Consider the following 13940-nt stretch of genomic DNA (forward strand, 5'->3'; position numbering starts at 1 on the left):
TTGGAGATCAAGTCAATCACAGACTGTGGTTCCTGTGCTCAGGACACTTGGGAACTTGCCCTATGACCTCTTCATGTGACTATTCATCTGTATCCTTCATAATAAACTATACTAAGTATAGTGCTTCCCTGAGTTCTTTGTCATTCTAGTGAATTATCAAACCTGAGTGGGGAATTGTGGGAACCTCTGGGTTTGCAGTTGGCCAGGGAGAAGTGCAGGCAGGACAGTGACCCCATTTGGAGCTGGCATCTGAAAAGGGAGCAGTTTCATGGGACTGACCCCTTAACCTGTGGGTTCTGTGCTAACTCCAGGAGTTAGAGTCAGAAGTGAATTGTAGGACACTAAGATGGTGTCAGGGAACTAAAGAATTGTTGGAAAATCACACCTAAAGGAAAAATGGAGTTTTAAGTGACTATTAGTGTTATGAAAAGAAAATCAGAAGGTTCTAAGAACACAGAAGAAAAACTTCCTGGAGACCTGGGAAAATATGTGTAAAAACTGTTTCTGGGAGTTCCCTTCATAGCTCAGCAGAAACGAATCTGACGAGCATCTATGAGGACACAAGTTTGATCCCTGGCCTTGCTCAGTGGGTTAAGGATCTTGCGTTGCCATGTGCTGTGGTGTAGGCTGCAGACTTGACTCGGATTTGGTGCTGCTGTGGCTATGGTGTAGGCCGGCGGCTACAGCTCCACTCGACCTCTAGCCTGGGAACCTCCATATGCCTTGGGTGTGGCCCTAGAAAGACAAAAAAAAAAAAATTGTATTTCTGAACAGGAAAGAAACCCAGCCACCACAGCCTGAGTTGAATGGATTCTCCAGACTGGTATAAACAGGAAGTCAGAGCCTCCTGCAATAAGAGATGTATTTGTCATCATGTTACAGTGGAGAACTATAGATACAATTCTCCTCTGTAAGAAAATTACTCTTGGTTCCACTCATGGGGGAAGAGCTTATACTCCTGAACTGTTTGCTGGGTTTTCCATCTCCTCATTTTTGGTTGCACTGATTGGAAGCTGAAGAAATCTATGATTTTCAGTAATGGATTAACCCATTAACCATGGGTTAACCTGATTTAACACAACTGCCTTCCAAGAGCCCCTCCACTTCTCTAGGCAGATGTTCACAACAAGAGTCTGTCATTCCATTAAGCAAGTTAGCACTGGTAGGAAAGAAAATAAAGCTCTACTTTGTAAACTTGATTTTTCCTCCCTTTTTCATTTTTCCACCCAGGGACTCTTTGTCCTTTTTTCTTAGCATTATAATAATGCTTCTTTTTAAACACTTTGAAACAATGTCAGTTGTGTTATGGGACACAAGAGAAGAGGATTTTAATTTCATGTAGGTATAGGCTAGCTCTAGGCTATCAGCAAGAGGAATGAAAGTGAGAATCTGAGAGAAAGGTGCCACTGAGGAAGAAGCATCAGGGTGACATCAACAGCCAGCCCACACCACTGGAACACTTCCTTTCAGTGTTCTTTTTTGTTTAAATTTTATTTTATTTTATTTTTTTGTCATTTTAGGGCCAAACCCGTGGCATATGGAAGTTCCCAGGCCAGGGGTCTAATTGGAGCTGCAGATGCTGGCCTATACCACAGCCACAGCAACACAGGATCAGAGTTGCATCTGTGACCTATACCACAGCTCACAGCAACGTCAGATCCCTAACCCACTGAGCAGGCCAGGGCTTGAACCCACGTCCTCATGGATACTAGTTGGGTTCATTACCACTGAGCCACAATGGGAACTTCTCTGCTTAAATTTTAAATGGGTTTTGTTTTTAGCAGGAGAAGTTATCCTTTACAACAGGTGACAACATTCCATAAAGAACCCTATAACATTCCTTACTTAGGAAAAGCTTCTCGGACTATGATTCATAATTGCAAGAAACAGCTAATGAAGGCTCCCTTGAAACAAAGTGTTAATTCGTACCTTCGATTTCAAATTCATCAACTTCATCAGCAGAACCAGAGTCAGAGAACTGTGCTGAATCACGTGAACTGAACTGGGAGCTGCTGGAAGTGACGCGAAAGCCTGTTATGTTAAAAAAAAAAAAAAAAGAAGGTAATAAACAGGACAGAAAGAGGTCTCCTACTCTTTCCAGGGTCAAAACAAAAGGGACCTGGTATCATTTTCACAGAGAAGGAAACAGGATACTTGGCTGGGAGTTACAGTGGGGAAATAGAAACTAGCTCTTCTGGCTAGAGCCTCTTCTCGTTTGATCCTTATGCAAGTTTCATATAAACAGAAAGTATTTCTGGGAAGTGGGAAGTATCTCTGGGAAATGAATCTGGGACCAGTGGCCTTAGTTCTCCTCCTATCAGAAATCTAGTTTTTGGCAGATATTTCTGAGGTAGGAAATAAATTCGAGCTCTAGGACTCCGGTCTGGTAGACAACAAAAAAAATTAGAACACAGAAAATCTTTCTAAGGAACTCTTGGCTTGGGTATAGCATCTCATATGAAGACAAAAAAGAAAGCCCACAAGGTACCAAGTCTTATCCTGAAGCCCTGAAGAAGCGACCCCACTCACTTCCGTGCTCAGTCTCCTGGTACACAGGGAGCAGATTCTTGGTGCGGATCTCCTGGCGACGAAGGCGGATCTTCTGCTTCAGTTCCTGGATCTCCCTGTCACTGTCCTCCTCCCCTTCCTCCTCCTCTAGGCACTGGCTCATCATGTTGCACTTCATCAGCTCAATGGCAGCAATCAAAGACTCTGAGATACTGAAGTGGGCATTCTCCTGGGGAAAGAGAGCACGAAAAAGGGGCGCCTGACCAATTGTACTGTTGCAAAGTGGCTTCCAAGATGTGCACTGCTGTTACTTGAAACACCCAGTGCAAAGGCACACTTCTGCCATAAGGAAAAGTGATGGCCAGAAAACCTATTCTACATTCTCTCTGCTCTTCTATCTGCCCACACCTGGCCATCATGTCCCACTTTCCATAAAAAATATGACAGCAAAGATGTCAAATCTTTCCTAAAGCCATACACTTTAGAGAAAGTGCTAAGGTAAATGTGACATGCTTTATAAGCTTGAAAATGCTACAGGGACATTATTTATTACATATCTGAGCCTTAGAACAAAATATAGAAGCTGATTCTAGAGAAAGTCTTCAGCTAAGCTTCCAGGATCAAGAAATCAATAATCATGCGACTAAAATTTAATGTTCCTCTGATCAAAGTAGTTTTTAAGACAATAATGTAGTATTTTGGGTCTCAAGGAGGTACACAGACTCCCCGAAGAGGTTTTCAGAGATGGAACTTGTTGAGCTTATCTTTACTGTGACTTATCTTTACCTGAAGTCTACACCCAAGGTTCCTGCAGTGCACCCAAAACCTCTTTATAACAGCAGCAGCAGAGTGCCTCGGGCCAGATTTCCCAACTCCTGGGCTTTTCAGGTGCTCCTTAGAGTCCTCACCTTTTCAAGGTCTGCACAGCTGCCAAAGTCTTGCTCAGAGAGGTAGCTGATGAGGGACTGTCCTTCTGATGGTCTTCTGAACATGCCTTCCCCCGAGCCCAGGTACTGACTGCCCTCTGAGGGAAAAGGGAACGTGGATATAAAAAGCCCTGATGTGAAAAGCAAATCTTCTTTACAGCCAAGCCTCTCTGAAAAGCCTGATGATTTTAACACCAAAGATGCTCCCGGGTCCTTCCAGATAACAGGTTGGAAAGGTGTGTATTTTCTAAAGGAATTTCTCTGAATCTCAGAATCCCAGAACACTAAGCCCCTAAGTTTAGAGAATGGTAGAATAAATGGAAGAGAGCCTGGAGACAATCCTTTGACCACCAAAATTTAAAGATGACATACTTGTCCTCCTACCCCACAAAAACAAAAATAAACAACCTGTGCTGAGAGTCAGACAAAGAAACAAACGGCTTCATCCCGTGGATGATGTCCACGTGGAGCTTATCTTCTGGTAATTAAGCCCAGTCACTCAAAGGCCTCTCTTCAAAGTCCCTCTCACCCGCTCAGAGAACCATTCCACCTGGCTCACCAGACGTACACCGTGATAACACCCACAGCATAAGAGAGGGTGGGACCCCTAAGGCAGAGAGGAGCGAGAGAAATGGCAGGGCACTGTGATTTCTAGCACAGCGGCTGAAATGATGAAAGGGAGGGTGAGACTGTACAGTGTGTACCCTCCACAGAGCTAAGATGAGCCACACAGCTGAGAGCGTGGCAGGTCCAAGGGGAGCAGAGAAAACACACGGCTGCAGCCCTGGCCTTCCTAGTCCTCACTTACCATACTCCATGTACAGAGAGCTGGGAGAGCTGACTTCACTGCTTTGACCAGAGTAGGACAAGGGGCCTCTCAACTTCGACTTATCACTGCAGGATTCTAGTGTCAGTGGCCACCAGGGAGTAAAAACACACATACGAGGTGAGCGACACAAACATTCCCAACTTCGGAGTTTCAGCATTTAACTGCTCCCATTCCCAATGCCCTCCCATGCAGGAGAGAGGTGGCACAGCAACAGGGAACAGTCCAAGAAGGCGGGAACACATGGAGGAAAGGAGACAGGAAGTCACGGTATTCTAAGGCGAAAAGAGAAAACACAACCCGGAATGTGGCAACAGCAAGGCGAAAAAGAATCAAATCCAAGTGGGTTCATGAACTTGGTTCTCTCTTCTTCCATCTTCTTCTCAAATGTTTCAGGAATGTCAGCCAATTTCTACCCTCTTGATGAACCAATTTTGAAAATGGTCCTCAAGTGGAGATAAGCACAAAGGGTTAACCTCACTAAGGTAACGCTAAGATATGGCCTCTCTTGAACCTGAAATGTCAATCTGTCGTACCTGCAAATTTAACACACTTCTGAACCAGCAGAACAACAAAATAACACCCAGCAATGTCCTTAAAAGAAGCATCAAGACAATGCTAGAGAAGCCAAGGAGGATAGCCTTGTAACCAAAGGGCTCAGTCACAAGGCTATAGACCCAGTCTTCCCAGAGAAGGAAGGGAAAGGTTTCCAGAGAAGGCCAGCAAAGTAGGGAGAACCTGGGTAAAAGTTTTCAGGGAACAGCAAGAGCTGAGTGGAGAAACAGCAGCAAGTATGGCGTGCAGGAAATGGAAACTGACATCCTTCAACGGGAAGCACAAAATTCCCAGTGCCAAGGGAAGAAGAGCAGGCAGAAAAGCAGGTGGGTGCCTGAGAAATGAGCAGGATGCTCTGGGAGAATGAATGTTTGAACGGTCTCCAAGCCATTTCCCTGACAGATGGTGCCAACTTGTCAGATGCTCCTCTCACAAAAAAAAAAATGCCACTGCATGGCAAGTGATAACTCTGTGTTCTCCTGGTGGTCCTCACAGTGGGCTCTGCTCCTCACTACAAACCAGCAATCACTGCACGTGATGTCTAGGCAAACTTGGAAGGGAACTTTGAGGTCCACAGTCAAATTCAGCCCACAACACAAACTCCAAGACTGGAACCCTATTCCTTTGTAGCATGGCGAGGCCATCCCACTCACTGAGCTTACCACCTCCCTATGCTTCCCATTCAGCTGATCAGCTACAATTCTAAGAATTTCCTTATACTGATCTGAAATCTGTCTCCTTACAATTTCTCATCTCCTTGAGAACAACGCTCTTCTAAACGATGGTCTTACAAACTTGTTCCTCCTTAACCTCTTTTCAAAGCTAACATACTCAGTGGCTTCATGAAGCATTAGCCATAGTTTTCATTTCTCCCTCACCACTTTGTCTTGCAGACACATTCTAGTGTCACTGTCTCCATGCATTATGGTACCCAGAAGGTTACATGAAATTCTAATTGAACACTACTATAAAAATGAAAGAAACAGACTGAAGTCACTAGAAAAATCCCGTGCAGTGGTTGGGATGAGGGGGTGGGGGAGAAATTTACAGGAGAAGGAAGACGGGTGAAAGAAAAAGGGAACAACGAACTGTAGGAGAGGCAAAAAACATGCACTCAATCCAAGACCATGGGAAGGGGAGAAAACACATTCTGGTGTTAACTCAAGGAAAATAAGGTAATTCACAGTACTCAGTTGTAAGAAACATTCTGCCACTGATTGATTCATTATGATGAATTACACAAAAAGCACACCTCAGTTTTATCTTTGGGCAACACAAGATGGATAAGTCTACCTCCCAGAAGCTGCTGAGAGACTGAATGAGGCATCTGGAAGTGGTGGGCAGAAAACATACCATGCAAAATACTGGTATCAGTTTACAAAAAGGTCCAAACACCGCTACAGGACCAGACTAACCAGACGTGAATTGACACCAGAATGGAAAAGGAAGTTCTTGAACTAGGCAAGATGGTCACAGAGGAGCAGAAGGAGGAGGATGGTGGTGGACGAGGAGGAGGACTGGCTCCCAAACCTGCAATGGGATCTTCAACTATAATGGTGATATTCCTGGGGCCTCCTGTACGTAGACAGACAGGTGCAGAGGAGAGTCCAGAAAAATGAGAATAGACAGAGTGAGAAAAAGAGTGTCCTCTTATCTAGCAAAGGTGGGGGCTTAACTCCTGAGAGGGAACCCTAGCGCAGAGGGAGGGGTGAGTCATGTGAGAAGCTGCACAGGACCCACACTCCCTCAGATCCTTCTGCTTAGGTTTTCTCTAGCTCCCTTTTCCAGTGCAGGTTACCGTGGTTTCTGGAATCCACATGGATTCAAGAATGGGGGCAGGGAAGTTTTACATGCTCAAACGCCAGTGGCCTGGAGTACAGCAGATACCAGGTCTGTTCCAGGCGATGTGAAGGAAGGTTCTAACCCAAACACTCTTCACATCTAAGAAAGCTCGTGGGAAGACAGGCTTTGATTTGGAGATTTTTTCTTTTTCCTAGAGTTCCAATGAGCCAAACCACATCCCTGAGGGGACACAGAGACACAAGTTTGCAGTTCAGAAGTCTCAGATGAGGACCTTAGCTTTCACCTTTTAGAAATTACAGCTTAGGCCATGAAAGGAAATCTTCCTTTTTAGCTCTTAATTTTTAGTTTTATTTTTTTATTTTTTGGTTTTTTTTTGTCTTTTTAGGGCCGCACCGGCAACATATGGAGGCTCCCAGGCTAGGGGTCCAATCGGAACTATAGCCGCCAGCCTACGCCACAGCCACAGCAACGCAGGATCCGAGCCGCGCCTGTGACCTACAGCACAGCTCATGGCAACGCCGGATCCTTAACCCACTGAGCAAGGTCAGGGATCAAACCCGAGTCCTCATGGTTCCTAGTCAGGTTTGCTAACCACTGAGCCATGATGAGAACTCCTTGTTTTATTTTTATATTTTATTTCTGAGGCTTTTCCACCCAGAACTGGCTTTGAGCACAAAAGTCCATGTTCTGCTTGCTTTCTGGGAGATTCTCTTACAAATGAAACCCAACCAAAGCCTGCCAGACACCAAAAACCTAGGAAAGATGGTGGCAGGGATATGGCAAAAGCAGCGAGATCTAGCCTGGCCATGCCTAGGGTGCTCTCAGATAGCAGCTGGTGTCTGTGTGAGGGAGGTCCCAGCAGCCAGGGCCTCCTTACCTGACTGCCTTTCAACCTGAATTAGTGATGTAGCACTCAGCCCCACCTGCTTATTTACTAGGTCACATCATCCCACATACACTATTATCTCTGGTTTCAGTAAGGAAACCCTAGTATCACTCTGCCTTTCCTATACCATTGCTACATCCTGACCAAACTTCTCAGCAATCACAGGAAGGGGAGGAATTTAATGGGACTATTTTTAAAGTTCATTAGTACTTCCCTTCAGTTTAGATATGCATTTAGAAGTTGAACTGTGATTAGTCACACTGTCTTCTGATGCTAAAGAACTAGTGAAAGGATCCAGGAAAGTACTTACTATTTAGCAAGGCATAAAGGAACACACACAAATATTCCCAGAGAGATTTCTTGGATAGCCACATTACATTACAAACTTTTCTTTTTCATTATAAGCAGGATACTCATTACATCAACAGAAACTTAACTTCTCTTTCTGCCATTTGAGGACTCTTAAGAACAAACTTTGCCTCCTACCCTACATTCAGGAGGCCCCTTACTGATGAGGGCTGGAGATTATCATTACCTGGAGCTCCTCTGGAGGCAATGTTGGTATCTGAATGGGAGCGAGTATGGCTCTTCTTTGCCCCACCGGTGACAGTGAGTGTTTGCCCCTCGGAGAAGCTAGACCTGCGAAGGACACCGGACAGCTGGCTCTGCCCACCTCCCTCTTGGTCCCCTAGGGAGGAAGCAGCAGAATCTGGCTTCTGGGAGCTGCTGGAGGAGAACAAATTGGAACTGCTGCTCTCAGCATTGCTGTTGTGACTCTGACAGCTGGCAGTCCGGCCGCGGGGGTCCAGGTTGCCAATGGCCAAGTACTCAGGCCCCTCACTGGCATCACTTGGGGAATCATTCTGGCTGCTGACCCAGGATGCTTCTAAGGGGCTGGTCAGAGTACTGGAGCTCATCTCATTTGGGGTTGAGGGGGAGTCCCTGGCTAATGCAGATGCTGGAAGCACAGGAGCTTGGATGGTTTGATCCTCTGCTGATGAGACATGCCCTCTGCTTTCTTGAGGCTTCCGAGGAGGGCCAGACAGTGAAAAGGAAGTAGATCTTCTTTCTAGGATATAAAAATAAATGGAAGGGAAAGGTGAGCTAGAAGCCTTTGGTAAACATGAAGGGCTTCTCCACAAGTAAGGACAAAACTCCCTATCGTTACTGGGTGCCCAGGACACATGGTGTCACCTCAGAAAAGATGAAGTCACACAAGGTAAATAAAAAATGCAGCTAAGCCAAAAGCATGAGCTCTTGAGACAGTGGCTTCATTGCTTATTAGTATGCATTCCTCATCTATAAAATGAGCAATAATAATAACACCTACCTCAGAGGATTCTTTTAAGGATCAAATGAGAATATATACAAATTGATCACAACACAGCCTGGCAAATGGCAGGCACTGAATCAATGCTAGCTAGCTTTTATTACAGAAATGCCTTCTTGGCAACGTGGATTAGAAACCCAGGGGAAAGTAAAACAATATCTCTTTTCTCAGTTACTTTAATGCTTCTACTGAATTATCCTAGGCTAGCTGCATATACTTCTTTAAGATTTCCATATTAAGACATGAAGCCTGACAAACTGCACCAACCCGACGGTCTATAGCCAGCCTGTGAGCACCCAGTAAGTCCTCTTGCTTTCCAGGGCCGGGGATATGTGCCTTAACTACCCCTTGCTCCCTCCATACCTGAGCTGTGAGTGGGTATAGACTGCTGGTGGCTAGAGAAGGATCCAAAGTAGGAATGCTGAGCATAGCTGGTTGAAGGGGTGTATGTTGAACCAGGCAGAGCTGTCAGGCTCTGGCTCTTTGTCACCAGCAGCGGGCTCTCATGCTTTCTGGCAAACTACAAAGAAAAAACATGTGTCAGAGTCAAGGACAGAGGCCCTCAGAGGAAGAGCACTTAGCGCTACAAACGCTGGCAGGAACTGCCTTTGGCAGCAGGTTTGAACTGCTGCCAGAGACTGAAGGTAAAGCATAGCTATCCTCCAATAGAGCACACAACTCTGAAACCTTGAAGTCCTGCCACACACCACAGCTTCTGCCACTGGAATCCTAGGTGATCCAATTAAGGAGTGCTTAATCATGGAGGCAGCACGGCAAAGTGCTTAAGACTATGCACGTGGAGTCAGGAGTCAGATACACTTGGCTCAAACCCAGGCCCTATCACTTACAAGTTATTTGGTCCAAACTTTGGGCAAGTGACTTATCTACTCTGCCCCTCAGTGGCCTCCTTTATAAAATTAGATAAATGCCTATTTTATAAAATCGTGAGGATTAAATAAGACGAGGCATGTATTGTGCATAGCACCATGACTGACACAGAGAAAGTATTCAATAGATGGTAAGCAAGAATCAAAATTTAGAAACCAGGAGAGATAGGGGATCCCTCTATAAAAAAAACAGGGACTGTGATTCCACTCTAGCTGAGACACTATATTAGTGATGGGATGAATAAATTGGAGAGTTAATAATAAGCAACATCGAACAACAAAATTTTCTCTGTACTTCATGGACAAAAATGATCCTGTGTTACATTAGGCCACAATAGATCTAATGCTCTATCTATAGCCAGCCTGACTCAAAACCATCTGTCTTCTCCCCAGCTCTTTGTCAAGCCTACCCTTAAGGAGGTGCTGACTTAGACTAAGTATTTTTTTAGAAAATAGATAACTCCTTCCTCAATTAGTCCTAAGCTTACTTACAAATAGACTTTTTACTTCAACAAATACTTAGTGGTACCTCCTCTTCTTCTGTAAGGCTTGTTTTTTTTTTTTTTTTTTAAATAAAAGCCTTTCAGTTCACAATTTCCTAAGTGAAGTAGCTTGAAACAGAGGGTTACATCATGGTGAGGCCAGAATATAGATACAGATACTCCCTTGACCCTTTTACCATAGATGCATCAATCTGAGCCAGGAGACGAGGGTTGTTCTGTTCCACTGCTTCTAGGCACTGGAGCATGGCTGTGACATGGGCGTCGCTTAGCAGGAAAGCAGTATCTGAGGAGAGAAAACTATCACAATGATGGAGACCAGTAGGGAGAACTTTAGCCTCCCTGTAAGGCCTTGGGAGAAGCTCAGGGAAGGAGAGAGGGAAAAGATAAAAGTGACTTGAGGTGAATCATACCCTGTGGACAGAAAGGAACTAGAGACAAAGTTGAGAAGAGGTTAATTAATGTGCAGTATAGCAGACAAGCCATGACAAGAGGCTTCAAGGATCCATATTTGAATTCTGGTTCTGAGTGACTTTGGCCAAATTACCTGACCTGCTTGAACTCTGCTTTCCTGATTAGAAAACAAGAATATTAATACCCAACTCTCAGGACTGCTACTCAACATATATGTATAAAAAATACATAACAGTAATTGGAACATAGGAAACTGAGTAAATAGTAGTTATTCTTTTCTCTCTTTCTTTCTTTTCTTTCTTTCTTTCTTTCTTTCTTTCTTTCTTTCTTTCTTTCTTTCTTTCTGTCTGTCTGTCTGTCTGTCTTTTTAGGGCTGCACCGAGGCATGTGGAGGTTCCCAGGCTAGGTGTCTAATCAGAGCTACAGCTGCTGGCCACAGCCACAGCAATGTGGGCTCCGAGTCACGTCTGTGACCTATACCACAGCTCATGGCAACGCCAGATCCTTAACTCACTGAGTGAGGCCAGGGATCGAATCCGTGTCCTCATGGATCCTAGTTGGGTTTGTTAACCACTGAGCCATGACAGGAACTCCAATAGTAGTTGTTCTTATTGATTTGTGTGTATGGAAGCAGTGAATACCTTAGCGTAAAGTGTGACTGTGTTTACATAGAAGGTTAGAGAGAAGAACAAACACATGTTTCTGATTAGAATCTCTGTGGCATCAAGGGAAAGTAGGAGACCCTGGGATAAGAGTGAATCTATAAAGGAAGAGTGAAGAGGAAGAGAATGAGGAAGTACATGCACCAGTCCTTGCTGGGGTGACCTCCACCTACCTGTGTAGAATTTTCTGATATACTGTCTATCCCCCAGTAGAGGTCGGAGCTGGGCTGAGAGACAATGGCACTGCAAACTATGCTGCAGCCACAGCTCTGCCACGGCACGCTCGCTCACGCCATCAGTGCTGCTCTGGCTGCTCTCATGCAAGTTGATGAACTAGAAGGCAAAGAGTCAAAATATATATCCTGGTAAATCCAGCAAGATTGAGGCCTAAGGCCCTGAACTAAACTGAGACAGGTAAGAGAAGGCAATCAGAGGTATTTGTCCTCCAGCTATCAACTAGAGGTGTTAGAGAAAGGACAGGGAAGGAAGGGATTAATGGCTCCACTGCTGGCTTGGGCCACTGGAAAGGGACTAAGCAGTTAAGACCTGATAGTAGCTTCTGGAGAAGACAGAGCTGCTATATCTGTCGCTTTATGTTCTAACTCCAAAGTGGCATCTATTCTGGAGCATTCAGAACAAGAATGAACTTGACCTACTGGCTTCTCTCATATAGTCCTCTATTTCAGGTAGTTTGCAGAAAAGAATGCAAGAAAAACCTGGGAAAAGTGACACCAAAGATTCTCCAAATAGAAACCATCTGATCAGTTCTCATTGGCTCTAGTCACAGCAAAGTTCCCCTATTTGGAACTTCCCTCAATTGGCTGTTTCTAAAAGCAAGGTCTCATAGCCCAGGATCAGTGGTGGGGGAAGAAAAAGTATGATGGCAATTTCAGTCAGCTTCTTAGAGGAAATAACTACAGCAATATATTTTAGAAAGGAAAGTTAGAAGGGGGGTCTGGTGGGGAAAATAAAGTGATAAGGACAATAAATCCACATAAGAAAATCACTAGGCTCTAGGTTTTTCTCATAAAAAAATGTCAGAGCCTAACACCCTATGATTTGGTATCCTGATCATTTAAAAATAGGTTACTTTTCCTGACATCATCTCAGCAGTGAATCTGGCGGTGGGTGTGATATACATGAAACAAGCCTGGCCATGAATCAATAGGTACTGAAGGTGAGTGGTGGATATTTTGGGGTTCATTACACTACTGAATATATTTGAAAATTTCCATGATAAAGAGATAAATAAGCAAATACATAATATTGACAGCGATCGATCAGGAATTAGCTGCGGAACTCCAGCAAAGCCACCTATCCTCCTGGTGCTCTGTTTCCCTGGTTGGAAATGAGGGGTACTGTGTGAGCTGAGAGGTCAGGAGAGTAGAGTGCTACAACAGCCAAAACTCCCAGGAACATATTAGGCTCTGTTTGATACTGGCCTCCAGATATCTCACATTTCTCTATTTGGTACATTCTCTTCTTAAACAGTCATCATCACCTTAGTCCCATTTACTCCCAACCATTCAGAAAACTTCTTGCTATTTGCCCTGGAATTTGATAAGCTTCACTCTGGTCCCATATTTGCAAATATCTGAAAGTAACAAAAACTTTTCACATCTTTCCCAGAAGGAGGGAAAGTAGCCTTGGATTTGCAAGGTTTATTCTTTAAAGTAAATCATCCTCCCCTCCAAATTAGTCCCATAGGAATAATTTCCTCTCCTCAGTTAATTAGGGAACTTCATATACTGTCCTTCTAGCCTAGGAGACTCTTCATACAGAACATCAAACCACGAAGCCTTGTGGTTACCCTCCCTTCTTACCTTTTCCACGTGAAGGGCTGAGTGGGGGCTGAGCCAGCGGATGTCTTTCACAAATTGCCAGTAGTCAGTCTGGCGGCAACACACCTGTTTCAGGAACACATACAGTAAACAAATCCTCATTTTGAACCACACCTAGTTCTAGTGTTGACATTCAAAGAGAGGAAAAAGAAAAACATAATCTTCCTTTGCCTCAACAAAAGCAATCAAAGGAATATAAACAGATGTGCAAGCTTTAAAGGATAATTGTTAGAAATTACTTTACTCATTCTTTCAAGGAGGTAATACATCCATATGTTATAGAAAGTTACATGGTTGACCCTTGAACAACACAGGTTTAAAAAAAAAAAGTGGATTTTTTTCAATAAATATATTGGAAAATTTTTTGGAGATTTGTGACCATTTGAAAATAACTCTCAGACCAACCACATAGCCTAGAAACATTGAAAAAATTAGTAAGACGTTAGATATGTTGGGAATGCATAAAACATACATAGGCAATAGCCTATTTTATCATTTGCTACCATAAAATATATACAAACCTATAATTAAAAGGTTAAAGTTTATGAAAACTCACACATACAAACACTTATGGTGCCATTCGCAGTCAAGAGAAATATAAGCAAACAGAAAGATTCAGTATTGCATCATAAGTGCATAAAATTACCTATAGCATATACTGTACTAAGGTAATAATTTCGTAGCCACCTCTTGTTGTTACTGTTGTGAGCTCTAGCACTGCGAGTGTCCACTTAAGACATCATATAACTCTGTTCATTTAAATATTAGTAGTCTGTCTTCCCGGTAAATTGCATATTGCAGT

At 43.9% G+C, this 13940-nt stretch overlaps 1 protein-coding gene across 10 annotated transcripts in view; it reads right to left on the minus strand.

Annotated features, from left to right (window-relative positions):
* RUBCN (run domain Beclin-1 interacting and cystein-rich containing protein) overlaps nt 1–13940 on the minus strand; it is a 63650-nt gene that overhangs the window by 16430 nt on the left and 33280 nt on the right. For 3 of the 10 annotated variants that reach the window (XM_021068220.1, XM_021068219.1, NM_001244715.1), the window contains exons 3-11: nt 13121–13204; nt 11471–11630; nt 10401–10507; nt 9198–9354; nt 8040–8573; nt 4243–4338; nt 3417–3532; nt 2530–2737; nt 1930–2031 (exon numbers count right to left, since the gene is read on the minus strand). In XM_021068220.1, coding sequence (XP_020923879.1) covers nt 1930–2031; nt 2530–2737; nt 3417–3532; nt 4243–4338; nt 8040–8573; nt 9198–9354; nt 10401–10507; nt 11471–11630; nt 13121–13204 — 1564 coding nt within the window. Of the gene's footprint in view, nt 1–1929; nt 2032–2529; nt 2738–3416; nt 3533–4242; nt 4339–6345; nt 6391–8039; nt 8574–9197; nt 9355–10400; nt 10522–11470; nt 11631–13120; nt 13205–13940 lie in introns of those variants that run through there. The other 7 variants (XM_021068222.1, XM_013982359.2, XM_005670135.3 and 4 more) reach the window with 4 other exon arrangements.

This window comes from Sus scrofa, chromosome 13, assembly GCF_000003025.6.
Source record: "Sus scrofa isolate TJ Tabasco breed Duroc chromosome 13, Sscrofa11.1, whole genome shotgun sequence".
Taxonomy (NCBI): Eukaryota; Metazoa; Chordata; class Mammalia; order Artiodactyla; family Suidae; genus Sus; species Sus scrofa.